Raw genomic sequence first — 25,219 nt, 5'->3', positions numbered from 1 at the left:
GGGAAAATGGTTTTGACTACTTATGTGGTAATTAACTGCTAGTTTTAAGTAAACTGGGAAACTTTTAACTTATGTCTGACAGTTGTCCTGTGTTAATGTGTAGAAGACTTATCCTTCCATATACTGTTGCTGTAGCTGCTGTATTTTAGACCAAAACTGATCATGACTTAATGGTAATACTGAGGGGTTGTAATGTCCTGATGCAGTTTGTAGCCACTGTGGGTATAACTTTTCAGATGTGTATATTGGTAACAGGTCAGTTTGGAAAGTCTATAAGCTACAATAAATTTCTGGTTCTAAAGGTTGTTTGCATTTTTTATTTTCCTGAGTGAAACAAAATAGTATCCACTTATATAAACTGTGTTAATTTGCCTCTGCTGGGGGAGTAGGAGAGTTCTGTGGTCATTGCTCTCAAGCACAGAAGGACTTGGCAGCATTTGTGTACAATTTGTCAATATCTTTTATTTCTTATTTACAAAACATGTACCTAACGCAACTGAAAAGCTAAACATGTAAACATTCTCTTCTTGCAGAACCACGGTCTGGCTTAAAAAAATACTTCTTTTTCAAAGGCAACAGAATAAGCACAATCAGTTTGTACAGAGTTAAAAAAAAATAATGACAGAAACATCTCTAAATAAATAGAAATAGGTCTATCATTCTGAGCATATTTATAAAAATGAGAAGCCACTTGTAATGAAATGGAACATTTTTGAAAATTATCTAAGTTTCAATCTTTAGTACAGTTCAGCTTGCTGAACCATCAGGTGAGCTGCTGCTTTGTGAATTTGAAGTCAAAGGCTCAGAGCTGTCAGATTTATCCAAGATGCTCTCCCAGGGTGTACAAGGAAGAAGGTCCACACGATGACTCACTGAATTTTTACTGCTCGTAGGTAAGTCAAGTTTTCCAGACTAAGTAATCTCTGTAAAACTGTGCTCAGCTCTCGCAGTTGATACTGATACACTTTTGTGTTATTGCACTTCTCAAAGTGAGGGACAGGACAGGAGCCTCTGCTCTGAAATCTGTGAGGGCCTGGCCTTCCTGCTGGGGGAGCTGGGAGGGACTGAGCAGAGCAGGGTGCCAGTGCAGGCTCTGGCACTGCGGGAGAATTGCTTTTGCAGCTCTGGAACTGTAGTGTCTTCCCTTCCACAAGAACCTGATGGGGCTGTGGTTTCAGTGCATCTCACCTTGCACAGGGCCCAAGATTTTTTTTTTTTTTACATACTTTTTGCTTTGTAAATTAGTTTAATAAGCAAGGAAATAGCAATATTTAGTCTCTAAAGTGGAGCAGAGGCCCAGGACTCACTGATCAGCCTGCACAGAGCTCTCAATCCTGCAGTATTTCCCTCTAGTACCAAAGCAGCTGTTAGAGCCTGAGTGCTTCAGTCACAGTATCATCTGAAGGTGGAGGAAAAGGGGCTCTCCCAGGGTTAGATTAAATTGAAATGAGGTGTCTTCTGTGCCAGAACTGCTGCTTCTACCAACAGGTGCTTGAGAGGCAACAGGGTTTGTATGAATAGATCCAAACCAGAACAGACCTCACAGCTTAACATCTTTTATGAAAAGCAGTAAGTACTTTAATGTGAAAATGCACTCTTAGCGTTTTCAGGTTTGAAACCAAAATAAATGCAGAAATGCAGGAGTTGCTTGAGGCTCGACTGAAGCCTAACTTTGGAAAGCAAAGTACCTGACCCAGTGGCCACCTCAAAGCTACTTTTGTGCCACCAGTTCTAGACAGCAGTAGCTGAGTTCCAGCTCAGTTTCAGAACACTTTGGCCTCTGGAGCAGACAGAAAGCAGTATGACAGCATGGATGTTTTTATCCCGTCTCAAGGCAGAATAAAACCATTTGTCCAAGTCAGCTTTGGTGTGCTTTGACCCACCTCAGTGGACACTGACACAGGGCAGGAGTGACCACATGCTGAAGTTAATGCCTCTAAGCTGTAATAGTGGTGTTCTAGAATATAGGCTACAGGCATTGGGGGATCTCTGCTCAGCTAAATTTTCAAGAAAATAGAAATACAGACATTAGCACACTGGAGGGATGTTACAACTGCCTCAGCTCTTCCATTGAAACATGTATTTGGAGCTCAAGGAGTTCTCAAGGGTACAGTACCTCCACCTACCTTTACTGTATGCAGTAGTTTTATTGCCTCACGTCTCTCCCTTGGCCCCCGAGATGTACAGCAGCCACAGTGCTGTGCTGAGGACAGGCCAACAGGTTTTCAGTCATGCAGCAATGTCTGATCTCTGGCAATCAGAGGTGGGGGATCTTCCACACTGCCCCACTGTTCAGTCTTTAGGCACCATTCTCCTGCTCTACTGCCTGTTGTCTTTGGATACGTTGTGTGCCAGCCAGTTCACTTTGGTTTTCCAGCTCTCCCGCAGGGCTTCGTTAAACTTCACTCTGAAGTGCTTCAGTGCCTCCTCATCCGTTTTCCCAAGGGCCAGGGAGTCCTGTAGGCAGGAGGCACAAATCAGTGCACAACTGAACAAGTCACTGCTCAACCAGTAAGACATTTATTCATAAGAAATTACTCCATTGAAAGGAGGAATGGAGTAGCCATCATTTATTTTTAATTGTTCCTGCGGTTGCAGGAGGCTTTTTCTCTGATAAACACTTGCACCCTCTGCTTCTGCTGGTGCAGGGGAAGAGCAGATTCTGTATTGCTCTTGTACAAAGTGTTCTGCAGCTGTCAGGGATGGGTGGTTATGACTCAGGAGGCAAACTAGGAAATGAGAGCCGAGGGCTTTGCCTCCTTCCCTGCCAGGGGACACCTGCTGCCTTCGTGCTGAAGAACCTGAAGAGGTTTCTGAGCACCAGGACCTGGCATTTCTGATGTCCTGCACAGGGGCACTGGACAGCCACTCACTGTTCTGGAGCTCATCTGCTTCTAAGAATCTGGCACAGTGAACTCCTCCTCCTCACCCAGCCACAAAATCAGGTGCTCACTTTCAACCCCTGGCATGGGCTCTGCCTCTTACCTTTAGGTACTGGATGTCTTTGGAGCAGCTGAGCTCTGGCAGCCCAGCAGCCTTCATCAGTGCAAAGAGGTGCAGGAAGAGGAGCCCGTGGCGCCGCAGGATCATGTAGGCCCTTTCACAGTAACCCCTGAACCTGAGCAGGAGCAAAGACCAGCCAAAGGAGTGAGGAATGCAAACCCCACCATTCTGTAAAGCGTTTAAGCAGTCTGAACCCTGCTCTCCCCAGTTAATAATTTGTTTACTTTCACCTGCACAGGCAGCTATAAGCTGCATATTGGTGGAAATAAATACTAAAAATTCAAAGCTTCAAAAGCTGAAGGCACGGTTAACTTCCAGCACTTACCTTTCAAACTTCTCGTTGTTGTTAGTTTTTCCTTGCTGGATGACATGCACAAAGTCGTAGGTTAAGATGAAAGGGACTCGTTCTCTATTAATACCAAATTTAGTCTTGAAGTTCCCCAAAAAGTGACCAAAATCAATATGGAACAGCTGCAAATAAAAAAATAAATATTTTCCGAATATTACCTCTTGTAGCTGATGAGTGCTGAGTTCTGTTCAGTCACTGCATTGAGCAGATCCTGGCCACAGGGTTTTGGGAGAGAAGGGTGGCCCTGCCCAGGGCAGCCCCCGTGCCCAGGTGCTCTGGGGTTACCTGCCCCGTCTCCCGGACCATGATGTTGTCGCTGTGCCGGTCCCCAATGCCCAGCACGTAGGTGGCCACGCAGTACCCAGCACAGGACAGGGTGAACTCCTCGATGGCCTGGTCCAAGGCATCTCTAGAGAGGGTGAGAAAGAGTGAAAGGCAATTTTACTTTGGAGTCCAGTACTGCCCCATGGGGAGAGCTGTTTCCAGCTGCAGAAGGAAGGGAAGCTCCTGTGGACTCCTGTAGTGCTCTCTGGAGGCAGGACTCCCACCCCTGCTGTACAAAAATGAGCTGCAAGAACTGTCTGTAACTGAAGGGCTCTGAAGAGGGTGGTGTCCACAATCTCAGTGGAAAGGAGATCCACACGAGGCCTCCCGGTGTGCCAGGCAGGGGAGCAGCCACAGCCCCTGCGGACAGCCTGGAGCTGTGCAGAGCTGAAGGAGAAGGAGCAGGGAGGGAAAGGTGAGCCCCTCACCCCGGGTTCTTGGACTTGAGCCAGTTCAGCAGAGCGTCCTTGTTGAAGGCAGCCGTGGCCACCATGTTGCTCTTGTTGAGCTGGATGTTGGCGATGGTGTCCGAGTGCATGACCACCTCAATCAGCCCCGTCTTGTCTCCTGTGGAGAGGCAGCCATAAGGGGTCATCCTGCAGAGATGAAAGAAACCCTTCCACTGAAATCCTGCCCACAAAGGCGCGGTGGTGACTCTAAACCTTTCCCTTGCCTGCCCTGTCCCCTCCCTTTCTACGCTGCAGCTCTGCTCCCCGAACACCAGACAGAGCTGCTGGGGGCAAAGGGGGCTTGCAGAGAAAGCAGCCTCGCCACCCCTGAGTGTCAGTGCAGGAGCACAGCTGTGTGCACTCTGCTCACCTCAGGTCCAGGCCCTCCTGCTTCCACAGGATGTCCATCAGCTGGATCATCTGCAGAGTCAGCATGTCCTGGCGCAGATCTGGGCGGCATTACAGAGGAAAAGGTATCCAGTTACCACTGCACTCAAATCTTAATTAAAGGGGGAAGCAGGTGAAATACAGAGGGGACTTGATATATTATTTTCAGATTACTACCAAAAAACTCTCCCCGAAACATCCAAGTTCCTAATTTACACAACATCTTAATGGTCCAGATTTAGGCCCACTCACCCCAGTAAATACTTGAGACTAAAAGATATCTTTTCACAAGTATAATAAAGACTTACCATCTCCATTTTTAAAAATGATACCCACTCCACCTCCACCTGTCTCTTCATTATTAAACACAATCCACAGAGGTTTCATTTTGGAGTCCATGAAGGTGCACTGATCCACACTAGAGGAAATAAAAATATCACCCTCAGTTTCCATCTATTAAAATATTAGCCATGCAAGCTGCCAGTCCTACTGATGGACTTGGGACTTCCAAGAGGAAAGAACCTTGGGATAACCCCACGCCTGGCTCCAGTGTGAAACAAAGCACAGAATTCACACAAATTCAGAGGTGCAGATCTCTCCCTTACCAGACTTCAGCGAGGATAATGTTGGGGTTCAGGGGGTTCTGGAGGTGGGAAAGGGCTTCCCTGTAGGTTTCCTGCTTCATGCACATATGCATCATCTCCTTGGTTTGAGGCTTGGTGGCCTTCTGAGAACTCACTTTCACAAAGTCATTCAGAGCTTTCATCTTGTTCAGTGCTTCTCCCTGAAAAAAAGGGAGGGATGAAACAGGGTTAACAAATAGGAAATTCCTGGAGAAAGTTTAAAAAACATTAAAATCTCCTGTGAAATGTAAACCTTGGTTCCATCTCTTACTTCCTCTTCAATTTGTAGCAATTTCACACACTGCAGCAAAACAAATTTAGTAGTATCTGCTTGAGGAAGATCCAAAATTAATTGTGGGTACTCTGCTGGGCACAAATGAATGCAAGGTAATGACTGCAGCAGGAATAAAGCACATTACCACACACCAAAGGAAGAAGTCAGGTGTCCTGGCTGGCAAAGTGCAGAGGACGAGTCCTAGAGCCCAGCATTAAACTTGAATGCTTCTGGGGAGTTGTGGCTGTGATCAGCTCCCACTGAACAGCACCTGCCCAGCTGATCTAATAGCAGCAGTGTCTGCACATTTCAGACCATTCTGGACACACACTGTGGGTGAGTAAGGCACGAGCAGAGCCACACGTGCTGGGGATCTCCAGGACACCCCAAACCCAACAGCCCTCACCAGGCTTTCCTTGTAGCACTGGTAACATGAACTGGGGAAAGCCAAGAGCTGAGAACTAGCCCCAAGCCAGAGGGAAGGCCCAAAGCAATCTGTACCTGCTTCATCAGCACCTTCATGTGGTGGGTGCTGCCCCGGCAGTACGCTTCCAGGATCAGCCCAAACCTCAGGGACACAGCGGGCACGTGCATCTCTGACCTGGGCAGGGAGCAGGCAGGAGGCAGTTAGAGCAGAGCTGGCTCCCTGCAGAGTCACTCTGTCCCCTGCACATGGCACCAGCAACGGGGAACCACAGCCCAGCACTTGGCTGCCGGTTAGACCCTGTTCATGGGGAAGGAAAACAAATGCCTCCACCCCAGAAGGTGATGGAGGAAAACCATTGCTTGAGGTGATGAAACATCTTTCTGGGTGATTCAATCCCCAGCCTCTCCTTTGAGAACATCACCTGGGGAGCAAGAACAGCTCAGAGCTTATGGCTCAGGGCTGGCAGGTGGCCATGGAAGCACAAAGCAAATTCCAGCTCAGAGGCATGTGTGTATGTACTCACAAATATATTTAAATTCTAAGAACAGAACCTAACCCAAACATCGCCACTACAATGACAAAACACAAAAAGAAATTAATCAAAGACCAATATTGTGTCCTCCTGGAATAATTCTTACTGAGTTACCCGAGGTAAAAAGTAGCAGTTCCCACATCACAAAGCAATGAAGGACTCAGTAAATGCTGGTTTCACTTGATTACTGAGGAAAAGCCTAAAACATTTCTCTTCACCTCAGGTGCCAGAAGAGGAAGTGGCCGATCTTGCGGTTGGATAATGCCCTTTCCAGCAGGAACTTGGTTAATTCACAGTCTAGGTAGGATTCATACTTGAGCACCTGGACAAGCTGCAGCAGGTATTGGAACACATCATCATCCCTGTAGACAGAAAGGAACACAAAACACAACCATAACTGTTCTTGTAAGAGCTGCAAAGACAAGGCTGTCACTGCTGTTCACAGCCCCTCAGCAGCCCTGAGCAGAAATAGAAAGGGCTCTGCTCTCCCCTGGGGACAGCACTTACGTTAGCTTCTTCAGGGAGTTGATAGCAAAGGAGCCAACGTAACGGTCAGGAAAGCTGAAATCCAGCAGCTCCAAGGCATTCAGGACAGGCAACTCTGGCCAGGTCTGAAGCAGGGAAATCATCTGTAATGACCGAAAAGAAAAGAGCTAAAAAAAGGAACAAGGTTTTTATGACAATCTGAAACTCTACTGATGAAAGAGCAGCTCCTTATGGGGCTGGGTCACTATTTATAGATGCCTCACAGCAAGTTTGCAGATACCAGGTCAAAAACTGATCCTTTGAGGAGGCTTGTGCTGATCTCTTATTATCCTTTAAGAATATTCAATCCAGGGATCTTTTCTTTCCCAAGAATTATACAGACTTTTTTCCCTTCCAGTTTCTTAAAGGGATAAACAAGACCTTGCTGGCTAGTAGTGAATCTGGGACAGCCCCCAGAACCAAACAGAGCCCAGAAGAGCCAGACCTCAGAAGAGCCAGACCTGTGAAACATCCCAGCTCAGCCGGGCTCCCAAACACAGCACAGGAACGAAGACACTGCAAGATGGACCCAAAAAGGAGCCCTGGCTGCCATCCCCAGCGTCCTCACCTGGGCAACGTCCTCGTGCTTGTTCCACTTGGTGATGACGAGCAGCTTGGCCAGGGCCTGCGGGTACTGGTCACGGATGTCGTACCTCATCTTCCACACCAGGTCCTTCTCGTGCTCGTACAGCTCCGTGTGGCTCCTCCGCTCCAGGATCTCCTTCAGCTGCAGCTTCTGCACAGCAAAGAGCACACTCTGGACTTGCTCAGCTCACAGAGACCCTGCAGGACTGAGGCACGACCCAGCTGGCGGAAAAATGCTGGGAGGGGGCAAGGTGGAAACAACCAGCCCACGAAACCAGGCTGGCAGGCAGCTGAAAATTGATGGCAGAGGACTCACCTCCTCAGAATCCTCTGGCGCGGCTCGGGGCTGTTCTCCATTCCTTCCCAACTCCAGCAGCTGGGACACAAATAAAGAGGGTGAGAAAGGCTCCTCGCTTCCTCTGTAACTGCAGTCACCACCACTTCAGGCATTCATGCCGTTGGAGGTCAGTCACCTGCCATCTCTGCCATCTCCCCTTTCCCCCTGGCACAGCCTCTGAGCCAGACCCTGCCTCTTGGGGAGCACAGAGCACATCTCCTTCCTCCCCTCTAACAGGCACATCTCTTCCTCCACTTGTCTGTGGAGTTGCAGTGACAGATGGAGAATTGCCACCTCACACACAGCATGTTATCACTCTGCCGAAAGGGAGGGAGCTGCCTGCTTTCACTCATTTCCCCTTTACTCCTCTTCCTTCCTACAGAGGCTAAGGCAGTCTGAAGGCAGCTCAGTTAAACCCATTTTTAAACAAATAATCACCTATTTACCTCAGTAATTCATAGCTTGGAAAAGTATTCACTCAAAGGTCCATTAGGTAAGAGGAGAAAGTGAACTTTTCAGTTAGCAATATCTATTCATCAAGTCTGCTTGCACCCAGTCCCTGTCGATGGCTGCCCCAGAGGTTCCCCGCTGGAAAGGACAGCCCTTTTTTCTTCCTAAAAGTGTCCCTGTGCCCCACCTGCTCAAAGGATGGGTAGTACACAGGATGTGCTGCCACGCTGGGGAAGCAGATGACCAAGGCTGCTGCACTCTCTGTGTTGGGGTTGCACTGCACTGTGCCCATGGGGTTCAGAAGTTCCCCTTTCTCATCTGAAAAACAAAGTACATAAAACCCATGAGCCCAAATCTTGTGAAGCTTTGGTGCAGAAAGCAGAGCAGACACTGTCCCTGGGCACTGCCTTGGGCACTGCCAGGCCACGAGCACTTCACCCTCCTGAGCCTGCTCCAGTGAGGCGCACGTGACATCCTGGGGCGAGCAGCCACCTCTCAGGTGCAAAGCCAAGCTCAACAAAGCCTTGCCTTGGCAGGGCCCAGCTGCCACCACAGCACAGAGCGGTGGCCACTCCACTTCCTGGGGGAGACTGAGGATGCCAAAGGACAGCAGCTCCCTCTCCTGCCATACCTGGGAAGGAGGACCACATGTGCAGGCAGCACTCCCCTGTTTTCAGCTGGTCCTTGTAGTCGAAGAGCATCACGTTGACCCAGGCGATGGGACAGTCCTGCGGGGAGACAGCACTCGTGGGGAAGCACTGACACTGAGACCCCCTGCAAAGGGACAGCCTGCCTGCTCACCTGCTGAGTTCTCCCAATCTAAGAGTACAAGATGGCATCAGGCACTTGCCAAAACCCAGGGTCTTTTGTGTGGTGCTGAATGGCACCAAACGCTCCCCACAAATGTGTCTGAAACTTCACCCCCTGATATCTGGCACAGCTGAAGGATCTCTGATTTTCCAATAGGGCTTTGCTAGTCTACACTCCATATTTGAAGGAACTATTACATATTTCATATATTTCACAATTTGAGGGCAGGGGGAAGAACTTTAATTTTGAAACAGGGAACACAGAGTAGGCATGATTTTGGAAAACGAGACAAAGGATGCTAGAAATAGCTCATAATAGGAAGAAAAGGCTTGGCTTCTTTGTACAATAATAAACACTATCTATAGAAATCAAATTTTATGCTGCCAATCCCTCAGCACACCCCCAAAATAAACCCTAGAAATCCCACCCAGCCTTGTTTTTGAGGAGGGAGACTCCAGCAAGTAAAGTGACTGGGACATGGCCAAGACAAAGAACCCATCCCCTGCCCTCACCCAGCTCCCAGCCCCAGAGCACACACACATTCCAGGCGTGAGCTCAGCTTTCCTGCAGTCAGGTTCCCCAGGTGGAACACTTTACCTCATGCAGCAGCACTCAGATCACACCATGGCCCAAGCACAGAAAGCCACTGGAAAAGGGCTTACATGGCAGAAATTCTGCATCTGCACCCACAAACAGGGCCACGATGGAAGGCAGCACAGAGACACATCTGGCTCCACTGGGGCATTCCAGACAATGCAGCAGCCTCACCCCACAGAACACCCAAGCACGTGGGGGAGGTAACAGAGCCCCCATTTCCCTCTAACGTGACAAAATGAGTCAGTTCCAAGCGGCCTCTCACAAACCTTGGAGCTGAATTGATTACTCCAAATATCTTCAGTGAAATCACATTTGAGACATCAGCTTCCAGACAACAGGGAAAAGCCAAATAAAACACCACTGCCAGCAATAACCTTTTCTAACAGAGTAAATGACATCTAACCACAGCTCGGAGCCTGCCAAAACACAAGGCAAGACTCTGGTGGATAAGGTCCAGCAAAACAAGGATCCAGCATTCTAAAGACAGCCATCTCCTGCATGATTTAGAGAAACACAGAAAGCCAACCCTCTGGGTGACATTAACCCTCTGACTCATCCAGTCAGTCTGCAAACATGCCTGCTTTTGTGGTAGGAAATGATTTAGTCCCAGCTATCTGCTCTGGACAGTCTGCATGTAAGCAACATGTATGGAATTAACCTCTGAGTAAGGGAAAAAAATAACAATCAAAACAAACAAGCAAAAATCAGGGTGCACTCTGTAACCTGCCCTTACCAATCATTTGAAATTATTTCTGGGCACTTCACTCAGAGCTGTAGCTCACCATGGGGAAAAATTCCTTTTTGCAGTGCTCAGCTGTAGTGAATGTTGTGATTTTATACTAAAAGCTCATCAGAATGCACCCACCTTTCCCCAGCACCAGAACACACATTAATAAGATCCTCCTAACAACTCAGCCTGGTTCTGTTTTGTCAATCAGAACAGCAAGATTTCCTTCCGACTGCTTCAAGACTGAAAATTATTCCAGTGTGACCACAAACATCCAGCCTGTGGATGAATCAGATCTTCTGTCCAGCAAAAGCCTCCAGCAAGAGCTGGGGTTCTGCCATTCTTAAATAAAAAAGAAACCCAACAATAAAACTGTTAATCCTGATCCTGGCCTCAAAATGTTTCCAGTCTGAAGTCTTCAACCCAGAAATCGGTCCCCACAAGCAGGATTCACGAGCTGGCTGCTGCTCCCAGACATGACTGCACAGTAACCCTGAGAACGCCACTGATGTCAGCACAACAAAGCTCAGTGAACCTCCCAACAGTGAGGAGGAGTGAGCAGAACTGAAATCTTCTGTGTCACACTCATCAGTGCCTCATTCCTCTGCACTCTAGCACAGATGGCATGAGTAACCCTCTCCTTAAGGCACTAGAACAGGCTTTGTGGTCACAGAAACAATAATTTGCAGAGGTACAAATGCCTTTGCTGCTCATAAAGAAAAGAGCTTGAGGCTTATGTTACAACTCTGGGAAATCAGCAATTCAATTACAGGCTGCAGTTGGATCTGCTTTTAGTTACTAAATCATTAATGGGCTAGAAGTTTTGGAAAGTGAGAAATATCACAACCTCTGATTGAGATGCTCGAATCAAGAGCTTCCAAGGTGATTTAACACTTTCTATGGTCAGTTTGCAACACCTGAACAGCAACCTTGAAGAATCTGCACTTTAATTTTACCTTGCCTAAGGCTTTGCCATAACCAATGTTTACATTCCTCAGTTCATTCCCCCTCCCTAGCTGGTAATCTGCTCCACTGGGGATTTGCAGGAAAGACCTTGTTGGAAAGAAAATGCAACAGAGGTGATGGTTTAACCTCAACTACAAAACAAGGAAGTTGCAGAAGGGTGAAACAGGGACACCAAGATAAGTGATTCCTCTTTAGGTCCAGTCAGATGCTGGGTATGTTTCTCAACGGTCTTTCTAGAGAAGAAATTACATATAAACAGCCTTTCTTACAGGCAGCCACCTCTCAGCTTCCCGTTCCTGCTGAAGAAGTTATTGGCCATTGCCCTGTAAGCTGCTTTATTAACGTGAAGTTTTTGGAAAGCAAAGGCCACTTGGTTCAGGATCGCGTCCCGTGCTCTGCAGCCCCGGCCAGCCTGGCTCAGCCCCAGGCTGGCTTCACTTACAGCTTTCTTAGACTTCTTCTTGGTGGAACGAGCCTTCTTGGCCTTCTCGACGACGGCGTAGAGGGCGAGGCAGAGCCGCGCCATGCGGGGCAGGTCGCAGACGCTGATGTCGAAGTCCAGGCGCTGCCTCCACACGGGCTCCGAGCACACGCTCACCTCCGAGCTCGACACGGTCTTGCACAGCATCTCAGAGCCGTGGAACAGCCCAGCCTGCACCACCAGCTGAGGGTGGGAAGGACAGCACACCGTGAGTCCTACTCCTGAGCAGGGTGTCCTCCTCCTGAGCAGGGTGTCCTACTCCTGAGCAGGGTGTCCTACTCCTGAGCAGGGTGTCCTCCTCCTGAACAGGACGTCCTACTCCTGAGCAGGGTGTCCTACTCCTGAGCAGGGTGTCCTACTCCTGAGCAGGGTGTCCTACTCCTGAGCAGGATGTCCTACTCCTGAGCAGGGTGCCCTCCTCCTGAGCAGGACGTCCTACTCCTGAGCAGGGTGCCCTCCTCCTGAGCAGGGTGTCCTACTCCTGAGCAGGACGTCCTACTCCTGAGCAGGGTGCCCTCCTCCTGAGCAGGGTGTCCTACTCCTGAACAGGGTGTCCTACTCCTGAGCAGGGTGTCCTCCTCCTGAGCAGGGTGTCCTCCTCCTGTCTCTTTCCCAATTCACTGAGATGCTCAGTTCTGGAGTCTCTCTCTTTACTCAGCTTCAGAGAGGGCATTGTTATGTCCTCACTTCATGCAGACTTGCATATTGATAAATGTGACACATTCTTGCCCAGTTTCCTTCCTTTCCCAAAGGGCAGCTGTTCCCCTTCTCCTCATTTTCCTGCTCGTCCTTCATGGCAAACACCACATATCCCAGGCCTCTGCTGCCTCCTGCCTTCCCTTTTTCAGTGACCACCTCTCCCATCCCTCTCTTCTGAGCTGGGTTTCCCTGCCCTGCCCAGCACTGTACAATGCCATTACCTCAGGGCAGCAGCTCTGTTTGCTGTGCAGCAGCTTTTCTAACGCTGGGCTGCTGTCTGCCCACTTCCCTCCCCATTCCTGTTGTGCTGCAGTTCAGAGACTGCCCGAGGGCTGAATGAAGCCCCAGAGCAGCAGGTGGGATCACACTGCCAGCCACTGTGCTCCCCACACAAACCAGAGGGGTGTGACTGGGAAAGCACAGATACAAACCCCCAGAGTGAGGCAGGACCAACCTTCATTCTCTCATCGGCATTGACCTTGCTGCCTTGCACCAGCTCGATGTAGAAAGGCTGCTCTAAGGACCAGAGAGAGCCATAGTTTGGCTGGAAAGAGAAAAGGGTTTTGATCAGAATCAGACACAACAAAGGCGTCTCAAGTCAGCCCCAGAACTCATCTCCCATTCCATGATTTTGGGTCCCACAGAAAAGAGCAAAAAGCCTGGGACAACCAGGGAAGCTGTGGAGGGGGCTGGAAGGCTGGCTGGAAATTCCCACCCCAGACCCCAGCTGGGAACCTGTCCTGAGAAGGGCAGGGAGCACCCACTGCTGTTCCCAGCCACGACCAGCATGTCCACCCACAGACGAGCCCAGGGAGAGCCCAGGGGCCCCTGTCCCCGTTCACCTTTTTCTTGGGGAGCGGCGGGGGCTTGGAGGCCGCCTTTGGGGGGCTGGTGATGCAGTTGGTCTGCTCGTCCCTCATGGCAATGATGGCAGAGGAGTGCACCATGGTCAGGTGGGGGGTCAGGCCCCGCTGCAGGCAGCTGCGGATGTGCTGAGAGGGGACAGGGTCAGCCAGGCCACCCGCCAGAGCCACCAGCCCAGGCAGGAGCCCCTGCAGGGACTCAGGGAAGGACACAGCAACAATCCAATTCCAGCTCTCAATTATCTCCTCTTGCTTTATAAACCTGCAACTCGCTGGCCTCATGTTGCCAGAACTGAGAATATGAAGTGCCTTTTATAGCTGGCATTTCATCAATGGACTCAAATGGCTGCATTAAGGAGAAACACTGAGGAGGATTCAGCACTCCCGGCAGCAGTCTGCCCTGCCAGAGGAGCACGTGATTCAGGATTACTTGCCCACCTTTCAATGGGAGAACCCTCATCCCACCATACAAGCCAGCAGATATTTCCAGAACCACAGTCTGTAAATGTATTTACACAGCACTTGGCACCCAGGGACAAGCTCAGACCCTTGGCCCCCCAAAAATAAGGATTGGTTAGGTTACTGAAAGTACCCTTTGTCCTGAGTTGGATCCAGGTGCTGTCTCTGATGTGCTGCACTCCTGCAAACAGCACTGTAAACACGTCCCAACCCACGCCCCCAGCAAGAGAAGGCCATGTGGGAACAGTCACTGATAAAGCAAGACACGAGGCTCACCTGGAACTGGTACAGGGGGTAGTTCCCATAGAGATATTCACATTTCCCATTCACCTGCAGGGTGTAGTCCTCTGGCTTCTGCACGGTCTCGTGGCGGAACACAGTGGCCTGTTTCTTAATGGCATAGCTCATTAAGGTGATGGGGAACTCCCAGGGGGAGATCTGGAACGTGAAGCTCTCCTGCAATCCCAACAACACAGCAAACTGTCAGACACCAGCACAGGGCTGGAGGGGCACAGACAGGGAGCAGCATTCCTGCTGCTGGCAGTGAGGAGCAGCATGGGAAGGCACAACCACACACACACACCAGCCTATGGTCAGTAGGGATGTTTGCCAAACTGGGCAGGAGCAAGTTTCTGCAGTGTAAGCACAAGGCTGGAAATCAGGAACTTCAATTTTCAGCAGAACCACCAGCTCATGTGCTTGCCAGTCATTATAAACCTTCCCACAGTCACTCCAGCAGCAGGGCAGAGGCTGGAAGGGTCCCCCTGCTCAAACACACTGCTCTGAAGGCTGCTCTCCTGCCAGGGTGACCCTTCTCCATGCCCAGGCACAAGATGCAGAACATGAGCCCAGGCAGGAACAGGGGCCCATGGGCAGCACAGAGCAGTGCCTGCAAGCAGTGCTTGCTGAGCACGAGCTCAGCAGGCTCCTGAGCTTCCAAAGCAAAGTCAGGTATGGGATTCTGTGCTCCTTTCCTACCCAAAGCCAGAAAGGTTTCCAGCCCATGTACACGCAGCAACCTCAGCTTCCAGCTAACCAGTGCGCCCAGTGCACGTTCAGGAGGGAGAACAGCTCCCTCCCAGCCATCTCCACAGGCAAAGCAACCTGGAGAACGAACACTGAACACAGGGAAACGCTGTCCAGGCACACATTACTCTGTCTCCACACACGCAGAGGTTTCCAAAGGAAAAGCACAAACCATCAAACACTGTGACAGAAAAGTTTGTGCTTTACCCCGCCAGACTGGAACTTGATGTTGACAAAAATGTTCTTGGTGGGGATTTGCAGAGAGCCAGTGCCGAGGCCCTTGGCCATGGGCTCCAGCTGCAGGGGGAAGTTGTACTCCATCCACGCTGCCCAGCTGAGCTGCTGCCGCTTCGCTGCTTTCTCCTCGCAGAACTGGCACATTTTGGTGCGGAAATCGCTCACCTCCGGGTCCTGCACAGAGTCAAACTCGTGCAAACCTGGGTGCAGAGCAAGAGAGGAAGGCAAAATAAGCATCCGCAGCCAATGGGGGAAATGAGCCTTTTCCTCAAATGTCTGTGAAAGTCTCCCTGAGCACGTGTTTAACACGTGGCCAAAAGCAGGGTCAGCCAAGCTGCCGGCAGCCGCCGCTGGATGATGTGCAGTGGCACTGTCCCCGCAGCCCAGCGCTCGGCCAGCAGGAAGCACCACCTTCCCCGGCCCTGCACAGACAGAGCTCCCTCTGCATCCCCAGCAGACGGATCCTGCCCATGTCCCGGTGCCCAGGCGCCCAGCACCGCCCCGCAGGCAGCCAGGCCACCCGGCACGGGCTGCGTGCCACGCAGAGCCCCCGTGCCCCGGGGGTGAGCTGACCTTTGCCGATGAGCAGGCTGATCTGGGAGTTGATGACCTTCTTGGCCCTGTCCCCCTCGCGAGCCACGAGGCGCAGGACGGGCAGGAAGGGCTGGATGTCGCAGAGGCGGCGCTGCTCGTCCTCCAGCTCCTGCTGCTCGGCCGTCTGGTTGATGCAGGTGAACACGTAGGCCTCGGGGTCGCTGAGCATGTGGAACAGCGGCTCATACTGCGCGTGCTTCCAGAGCACCTGCGGGAGGGTGCTGCTGTCACCCGCTGCTGTCACCCGCTGCTGTCACCCTACTGCTGCTACCCGCTGCTGTCACCCTGCCTCACTGTGCTGCTGTCACCCGCTGCTGTCACCCTACTGCTGTCACCCTGCTGCTGTCACCCTGCCTCATTGTGCTGCTGTCACCCACTGCTGTCACCCTACTGCTGCTACCTGCTGCTGTCACCCTGCTGCTGTCACCCTGCTGCTGTCACCTTATCTCACTGTGCTGCTGTCACCTGCTGTCACCCTGCTGCTGTCACCCGCTGCTGTCACCCTGCTGTCACCCTGCTGTCACCCTGCTGCTGCTACCCGCTGCTGTCACCCTGCTGCTGTCACCCGCTGCTGTCACCCTGCTGTCACCCTGCTGTCACCCTGCTGCTGTCACCCGCTGCTGTCACCCTGCTGCTGTCACCCTGCTGCTGTCACCCTGCTGCTGTCACCCTGCCTCATTGTGCTGCTGTCACCCACTGCTGTCACCCTACTGCTGCTACCTGCTGCTGTCACCCTGCTGCTGTCACCTTATCTCACTGTGCTGCTGTCACCCACTGCTGTCACCTTATCTCACTGTGCTGCTGTCACCCTGCTGTCACCTGCTGTCACCCCGCTGCTGTCACCTGCTGCTGTCACCCGCTGCTGTCACCCTGCTGCTGTCACCTTATCTCACTGTGCTGCTGTCACCCACTGCTGTCACCTTATCTCACTGTGCTGCTGTCACCCTGCTGTCACCTGCTGTCACCCCGCTGCTGTCACCTGCTGCTGTCACCCGCTGCTGTCACCCTGCTGCTGTCACCTTATCTCACTGTGCTGCTGTCACCCTGCTGTCACCTGCTGTCACCCTGCTGCTGTCACCCTGCTTCACCATGCTGCTGCCACCAGGCTGCTGTCACCCTCCGTCACCTTGCACACTGTCACCCTCCCTCACCCTGCTGCTGTCACCCACCACCTGTCCCTCAGCACACAGCTAAGGCAGAGCTCCCCACAGCCCCTGGCTGCTCCTCAGCCAGGTCTGGTGGCTCCAGCTCGCGCTGGGCTGCTGGGCAGGTTTACTTGTAGGTGCCTTTAACTGGCTCCCTTTCTTCATGCTTGCCTTTTGTTTCGGGCAATGTTAGTCCCTCAGCCCGAGCATTTAAATAACCCCCACCTGAACATGTCACAGTAAACACCTGCTGACTCTGGTCCTGTGAAACTCGGCAATTACTCACACTGGAAACAAAACTGGGTTAAGTAACTTGCCCCCAGTAACATGAAATCTGTCAGGATGCCAAGGACAGGAGCCAAGAGCTTCTCAAGTCTTGTCAACACTACCCAGTTCCCAAAGATGCTTATCCCTGTGGATAGCACTCTCACATGACTTCATATCCCTCTTTTTACTCTCATCCTAAGCGCCTGCTGTTGGAGGCAGAACTCTGGAGGAGAGGAGGCCCCTGGTACAAGGCTGTTACCTGCTTGATGGTGCCCAGGCTGGCATTGCAGGGCACTGAGAGGTTTAAGTATATGCCTGTGGGCAGCAAAAAGTCCACCTGGATGTTTTGGTTTTCCCCCTTGGACCAGAATTCCGTAGGGCAGTAAATGCCTGGGGGCATCCTGCTCACTGCTTAGCTACCACCTGCAAGAAAAGGGAAAACAATCTGTTGCTGTTGAGTACATATCCTTTGCTCAGTTCTGTGCTGGGCTCTGTAGAAAATTAATGTGCAAAAGAACCCAAAGAAAGGAAGGTCAGCACAGCCTTAAAGCTCAGGAAAAATTAGTAAATTAGTAAAATTCCACTTCAGTGCCTTTCAGCCACATGTAACTATAGCATTTGCTTCTGTTTCAGTGCAACCCTTTCTTAATCCCTTCTAGGCCCGGATTAACATCTACACCTGCATTTGACAAAGAAATAAGAGAATGATCTTCTCTGGAGAACAAAGACATTGTCCCAATAGCTCATCTATGACCAAGCAGCCAAGAGCAACAGTAAGTTCCTACCCCTGGCTGTGTAAGGCAATCCTCAGGCCACATGCTCCAAGCTCCACTTTGTTTTTCCAGAGCTCAGTTCCAGTCTGCAACAGGGAAAAGGAATTGTTGCTGGTTCCAAGTATGCATGCATTTTTATACATACAAACAAATAATACCCTGCTGTACATCCCCCCTCTACAAGTACAGAAAAATGAAGGGTGAGGCAATCAGAATAAGTTTGTTCATTCCATCTGCAGCCTGTCCCTTGGCAGGATGCTGCAATTTATCTTCAGCACATCCAAGGAATGCAAAGAGAACGAGAATCTGAACGCTCTCAGGTACAAACTGCTGTTTTCAAACACAGGAGGAAAGAAAAGGCATTCACAGCAGCCTGTCAGACATTTCCTTTCTCAAAGTCTCCATCCATTTGCCCACAAGCAAAGAGCCACAGCAATAAAACCTCCGGTTTCCTGCGCAGATGACAAGTGGCAGAGCGTGGTGTCCCCACGTGCTGGAGACTCTGGAACTGTTGGCATGGGCTCCCAGCAAGAGACAGGGAAGTGGCTCCAACTAATTCTCTGCAAGCACCCCAGCAGAGAAACCAGTTCACCTCAATTCCCTCTCAATTCCTGGCAGTTTTTCTGCCAGGTCAGCAGAGGAACATCCCAGTGGCACAGCCTGGAAGGTGCTCCACAGCCCCGGCTCCAAACTCAGCCCCAAGCAAGTCTGAGTCCCTTCTCCTCAACCCATGAAACCAGCACAACATTTCCCCATTCACAACTTAAAACGCAGCTTCACAGCGTGGGTGTAGAGACTTTGAAAGGAGCCGAGCAAAGTGCTGCTGATTCCCAAACCACAGAGTCCTGCTGGCAGCTCCTCAGGAGCCAGCCCTGGGCTCCAGCACAAGGAGCCCAGCATCTTATCTGCCAGGTCCTGGGAGCACACCACTTCCCTGTCAGCGGTGAGGTCAGGATTCCCAGAAACATGAGCTGTGTTTTATCTGTGCTGCTTCCTCAGCACAGAGGCTGCATCACCACAAACCACCCCCGGCCTTGCAGGGAGGGCAGCAAAGGGGGAGGAGGCAAGGCTTACGAGTTTGAATAAAGCAAAGGAAGCTGGCCTTCTTCTCTGCCCATCAACAACAAGAACAGCAGGTTTCTGGTGTATCTGCTACCCCAGCCTGAATCAGCAAACCACCACAACTCTACTGACCAGCAGAGACAGAGACACAGCCGTGGCTGAGCTGCTTCCTTCTGCTGAGGATTTCCATCTGGCACCACATCCCAGAGAATACGAAGTGCCTGTCTAAGCCATGAGCACTACAGTGTCAGTTCAAGCTCAACACCTTGTCTTTCCAAACTCCCTGATTTAGAGGATGCAGGATTTTTTCAACAGAACCTGGCACAAATATACCAAAGGAAGAATAACTCCGGAGTTTCATGGTTTCTAATACATCATTTACCAAGTCTCTCCCCTTCCCAATGCTAAATTCAGAATGTCCTACTTGTTGGAGCCCAGATCTGATGTGACAGTTCTTTCATGAGGCCAGCTCTGCATAGATGGGTGATCCTGCACCGCCTGACTTCCCTCTTCCCCTTTGCCTTGGGAAACTGAACAGAGTTCTCCAACCTTGTTTGCACTATCTTGACCCCATGTGTACAAGTAATTACAATTCCCTTTTCTCTGGGTCGTTTTGCCATTTGTGAACAGCCAAGTGCAGCATCACTCCTTTTTGGCAGGGTTTACACTACTGGAGTAATTTGAGATATACTCTCACTGCAGCAGTCTTCCAAAAAAAAAAAAGAAAAAAGAAAAAAGAATTCTCCAATAGAATTGTCAATTTTTAAAGCCCAGACCTCTTCATCACTGGGCAGGAAAAGTGGTGGAGGAAAATAACCATGAGACAAAATTTCACTTTTTAGATGAAGGCAACTCCTTCCCCTGTGGCCTTTGCCTCAGTTCATTATTCTTTACTCTGCAGGAAAACTACAGGCTGCCCTCCCCTCCCTAAGGTTTCCCCTTGCAGTATGCAGTGTGCAGGTAATAAATGTGTATCTTTAGCAAAGAGGGGAGCTGGCCAAGCCAGAGCTGATGTCCACATGGGATGAGTCCATGCACCAGGACAGAAATGAAACCTCAATTTACTGGATGCCATGTAGAGAACAGAGGCACAGCATCAGCAAGAGGAGGGAACACAGCTGGGGAATCTGAGGAAAGGTAAATTTGTGCAGTGTCAGGGTCCAGGAGACACATCTGAAACCACCCAGCCAGTATTTAACAAGCCAGCAGCCGACCGGCTTGTTAAAGCTACTAACACAAATTTCCTCTTGTGAAGTTTATCAACCACAGCTCTGGTGTTTACAACACGCAACTGCTTTGGAGAGGAAAAGGCAAAAAAATCTCAAAAAAACAGCAAGATCAGACATGGAGCAGCATTGCCCAAACCTCTGTGAGGCTGCAGCACCAGACAGACATGGAAGCTCCAACACCCACAAACAAATTGCAAAATTACAAAACCCCAGGACTACCAAAATACCTCTCGAGCTTATAGGAAATGAGCAGTGCAGAGCTCACAGGTGATGTGCTGCGTGGGAGACTGCAGGAAGTCACTTTCATTGCAGGCATGGGTTAGGCTGGGGGAGGAGACCACGGAATTTTGAGGCACACACGTGTCTGACATGGCTTTAGCACACAATCAGTACACTCAGCAGAGCTGGACCAGCTCTGAGCTCTCACAGCACTTCAGTGTGCTCTGAGAGTGTTTTGAGCTTGGTCTTGATGTTTTGGTTGGGGTCACAGGGTAAAACAAATCCACACTGCAGACAAGTCATTTGAGCACTGACTGACAGTAAAAGTTCCCCCCAAACCGCCCTTCAAGACAGACTGGGAAGAATCCTGCAGCAGGTAAGCGTGTCAAGCTGTGCCAGCACATGGGAGCTTGGAGAGAGGGGGTTCCCCCTGGCAGGGCTTGCTGGGGACTCACACCCAGTGCCAGTCACTTCATCACACAGCAGAACCACGCTGGAGCTGCTTCCCTTTGGTGCAGCAGGTCAGACTCTGCTCTTGTGCCCACAGATGTTTCCATCACAGCTTCCAGCAGCCTCCTGTAAAACAGGATCCGAGTCTCAGCCGTGCCACGGGCCATCTCTGCTCTCCTTCAGTTCCTGGGACAGGAACCTTCAGTACAGACCCAGGCTGCACCACAGCTCTGTCTCTGGTTCCTCCTTCAACACACCCACAAGGGCCAAACTCAGATCATGAACTAGGCAGGAAAACACTGGGGACCCCTTAGAAAAGTGTGGAAAACCATCCAAGCACTGAAAAACCCTTACAATCAAGAGCCTGTCTTTTTATCTTCCTCAAACCCAAGTTTAGAATATTTGAATTTCCTTAACTCGGCTTACCGCCATATGACTTCTACCTCTACCAAATATAAAAATCAAAATTTTTTTTTTTCATATTATCAGCTTCCATTTTGTACATTGATTTCTCCTATCCTGCCACACAGTTGCCTGCACTGATTCACTCACTTTTTCAACAGCAGCTCATTGTTCATCCAACTCTACAGACCAGACACACAGTTATGTTGCTTTGACAATGCCTTTTCTTAAATATTGCTAACCCCTGATTAATCTGACTTTTACTTACACAAACCATTAGACAGATGTAGCTGTACCATGAACTGTCCCTGGCAAGGGATGAAAATGCCCACACCTAACTCTTCAGGCCTCCGAGACACTGCAGAGCATCCCCTTCCCTACCAGAGGTGCTGATAAAAACCAGCACTTAATTAACAAAAATCAGCAACTTCTGTGCATCAAGATGTCACTGGAGAACCATGGATTTTCCCACCTTCCATGGATGCGTTCTGGTTATGTGGAAACTACAAGGATTAAGCTTTAAACAACCACTGGGGCTAAAGAATCCCTTGGCTTGGGCCCTTCCCTTAATGAAATAAAGACTCCTTTGAGCTTTTAAATTGTTCAATGCCCACCTTACGCACACACACTCCCACAAAACAGACTCACTGTGAAAAGTAATGGAAGCAGAACTACACTAATGTGATCTGAACTGGGGATAACCTTGTTTGTGTGCAGGGCTGATGATGAAAGGGCTTGTCAGCAAGAGAAGAGATAGGAAAGCAGAATGTACATGTGGTGATAAAAACAGGCTGCAGTTTTTGGGCCTCCCAGCTCCAGAAGAGCATCAGAGCAATATGCCATCATTCAGGCTCAGCAGAACCTTAGATCCAACCAGAAGCAATAGCCAGAGGGAGGGAAAGAGGAGTTCAGGTAAAGCAATTTAAGAGAAAAAGAAATGTAAAGCCATTCCTCATCCTGGAAGTAAAACAGTGGCACCACAGAGAGACATCACAGAGTGAGAAAAGCATCTGGTGGGAGACTTGAGAGCCCTGGTGGAAACTTCCAATCAGCTTTTAGGCAAGTTCACAGAATTGCCTGAGGAACTACCTAGTGGGAAACTGTATATTCAGTGGTTAAAGCAAAAGCTTGAAAACCAACACTGTGCAAAGCTCTGCTCCCAAACCTGACAATTGTTTGCTGCACAACATCAAACAACAAACTCCTCCGTGTTTCAGCTTTCTCACATGCCCAAGTACAGCCTGTAACTCATGAGGGGTGTTGTAACTCTTAAATGCTGGCAAAGTGATATGAGATCCTTGCACCCTTGCTATTACTGCTAACACAGGCAGAGCCTGGGAGTTGGAGGAAGTTGTGATAAACGAAAGCTTCCAGCTGAAGAAGTTGCTGAAATCAGGCTTTTTCAACTGTTCCCAACGGCTCCACAATAACAGAAACCCGAATCCATCTTGTTGATGGAAACAAAAAACAAGTCATGCGTTTCTAATGACTTCTATCATGACATTCAACTTTCAGGTTCCCATCTCAGGCACATACAGCGTGCCATGCTCCAGACTCTCTTCTGGGAGCTCTTAAAAGACTCTCATGCCCTGCCAAAAACATGATCCAAAGCTGACCCACAGCAGCAACACACATGGCTGTGAACAGCTGAGCCAGGCACCACAAGCCCTCCACCAGAGAAGGTCTGGATGACCAGGTGTTGCCACTCCCCAAGCCCGGGAGTGACAATTGCGGCGACAACGCGCCATGTGCCAAAGCCACCTAAAGGCCAGGCAGACACCAGCAGCACCCCGCGGGGTGGGCAGGCAGATGATGAGTGGTTACTGGCCAAAACAGCCGGCCCACTGCCTGCCATCCATCCATCCATCCATCCATCCATCCATCCATCCATCCATCCATCCATCCATCCATCCCAGCCACCAGCACGGGGGACACAGAGCCAAGGGCGGCCCCCGGGCAGCTCCGGCCGCGCAGCCCGCAGGTCAGCGGCTCCGCCGAGCCCCTCTGCTCACGGCAGAAGCGCTTTTCCCGGTAGCAGCGCCGCTCGCTGAAGGCGCCCGAGCGGAGCCGGCATTTGCCGCAGGCGGCCCCGCAGCGCCGGCCGCGCACCGCGGAGCCCCCGGCCCGCCCGGGCCCCGCTCCCGGCCCCGGCCCCGGCCCCGGCCCCATCCCCGGCCCCGTCCCGGCGCTCACCTGCGCTGGCGGCCGGGGGGTCCCGGGGGCTGCGGGGCTCCCGCGCTCCCGGCCCCGCTCCGGCGCCGCCCCGGCCCCGCCTGCAAAGGGGCGGCGGAGCGGCCGCGCCCGCCGTGTCCGCCCCGCCCCGGGCCCGGCTCCGGCCCCGCCGAGCAGCGCGGGTGCCGCCGGCGCGGTGCCCCCGCTCCGCACGCACCGGGAGATGCCGGCGGGGAACGCGCGGCAGCCGCTGCTGGCAGCCCGGCGCACCGGGGCGTGGCGTGGCTGCCACCCTCTGCCGCACTGGCGGCGAGCCTGAGGCACGCACGGCTCGCTCCGGGGCCGCGGGGCCGCGCAGCAGCGCCGAGGGCAGGTCCTGCGTGCCCGTCGGGGTGTGAAACTGCCCGCACGGGGGATGGAAAATGGCTCGGGATTCACGCCTTTCCTGGAAAGCTCTCCTTTGACAACCTCAGTCGTACAACTGTTCTTTCTTCATCTGGAAAACTGTGGGAACCCTAGAAACTGGCTGACACCGAGTCTGGGAGAAAAAGAGGGAGAAGGGCACATAAAGGGAAAAGACATGGACTGCAGGAGAAAAGGACAGAGCCCCAAAGAGAAGGGGAGAGACCCTGGTGGGACTTGCAGAGTGCTCGCAGTGGGCAACAGTGCAATAAGGGTGGGGAATACCCCAAATCCCAAAGCAGAGTCAAGGGGATTTGGGGGGTGAGAAGAAACACCTCCAAGGCAGGCAAGGTGCCCGCGGAGGAGCAGGATAGGTTTTAACACACCCGGTGTTCCACTTCCACCTGCTACTCATGGGAACGGGACCGAGCCCTCCTTTAGATGCTGGATACCAAGGACACACAGGGCTATCCACTCGGTTTTTTCTCTCCCCAAGCTGTTGTACGGGTCCATGGACTGCAGGGGAAGCCCACCCAGGCACTAAAGCACTGCAGGGTCTCGTCCCACCACTTCCCCATGGCTCAGTCACTTCTCACCCCCCCTGGGGCTGCCATCACCCTTTGCTCAGTGCAGCTCTCCCAACTGTCACGGGAAATTAGTGGTTCCAAAGCAGCAGCAGATGGGACAAGAAATGTTTCCAGTGTTCAAAGACAATCATTCCTCTCTGTCTCATTAAATTTTCAGCGGCAATTAGATACTCAAAGACCATGTGCTCATCTGAAATGTCTCTCTCTTTTCACACATCTCCTCTGAAATGCCCACCATACTTTGGGTCACAAATGAGAAATATTGGGAATGTGGATTTGTGATTTTAATTATTTCACTGCCACAGATGGAAACAAACAACCCTGGTACAGTGCATGGTTTCTGCTACTGCGTCACCTCGACTGGTCCTGCAGTTCCATGACTCCCAGAATCACCATTTTCCTAAAGCTTTTGCTGAGATGTGATTAAGGTATAAATTCTTTTTTTTCCCCTCTATGTTATCATCGAAGAAAAGCTCATTATTCTTGCAATCTGACTCATTTTTTTTTCCTTGAACATTACTAGCTGGCAACACAGATATCTTGCCAACAGTACAAGATGTGACTGTTGAAACATTCATTGTTTGACTCCGTTTGAATCTACTATCGCGTCTCCATGTGACCTTTTAACGCTCAGAAATTGTCTATTTTAAATCATCGGCCCTGACATGTGTTGAAGATATTTTTAACAGACTGTTTACAGGAATTCTGGTTTCTGTTCTGTTTTTTTTTTTTTCCTTTTCAACAGCTTTTCTATTCATCATCTCCAAGTTTCACATGTACAGCTGTA

General features: G+C 50.9%; 1 protein-coding gene across 3 annotated transcripts; it reads right to left on the bottom strand.

Moving 5' to 3' along the window:
• Window positions 1-436: 436 nt before the first annotated feature.
• On the bottom strand, window positions 437-24,150 carry PIK3CD (phosphatidylinositol-4,5-bisphosphate 3-kinase catalytic subunit delta). 3 transcript variants are annotated; one of them, XM_068171480.1, is made up of 25 exons: window positions 23,465-23,546; window positions 20,875-20,995; window positions 17,922-17,995; window positions 17,396-17,559; window positions 15,704-15,932; window positions 15,101-15,330; window positions 14,144-14,323; window positions 13,388-13,537; window positions 13,000-13,089; window positions 11,808-12,029; window positions 8,897-8,993; window positions 8,453-8,583; window positions 7,795-7,854; window positions 7,462-7,629; window positions 6,876-6,997; window positions 6,587-6,730; window positions 5,911-6,010; window positions 5,118-5,296; window positions 4,821-4,930; window positions 4,496-4,574; window positions 4,105-4,272; window positions 3,638-3,761; window positions 3,329-3,474; window positions 2,986-3,118; window positions 437-2,457 (listed from the first exon to the last, which is right to left on the bottom strand). In XM_068171480.1, exons 4-25 carry the CDS (start codon window positions 17,534-17,536, stop codon window positions 2,320-2,322), a joined length of 3,141 nt encoding a protein of 1,046 aa, XP_068027581.1. In that variant the 5' UTR covers window positions 17,537-17,559; window positions 17,922-17,995; window positions 20,875-20,995; window positions 23,465-23,546; the 3' UTR covers window positions 437-2,319. The 3 variants fall into 3 exon arrangements, with proteins under 3 accessions (XP_068027581.1, XP_068027579.1, XP_068027580.1); XM_068171478.1 differs by lacking the exons at window positions 20,875-20,995; window positions 23,465-23,546 and adding an exon at window positions 24,083-24,150; XM_068171479.1 differs by lacking the exon at window positions 20,875-20,995 and having other exon boundaries at window positions 23,465-23,531.
• Between the last annotated feature and the right edge of the window lie 1,069 nt (window positions 24,151-25,219).

Source organism: Anomalospiza imberbis, chromosome 23, assembly GCF_031753505.1.
Source record: "Anomalospiza imberbis isolate Cuckoo-Finch-1a 21T00152 chromosome 23, ASM3175350v1, whole genome shotgun sequence".
NCBI classification, from domain to species: domain Eukaryota; kingdom Metazoa; phylum Chordata; class Aves; order Passeriformes; family Viduidae; genus Anomalospiza; species Anomalospiza imberbis.
Note: the sequence above shows the minus strand (reverse complement) of the source record. Positions and strands in the feature narration are given on the sequence as shown.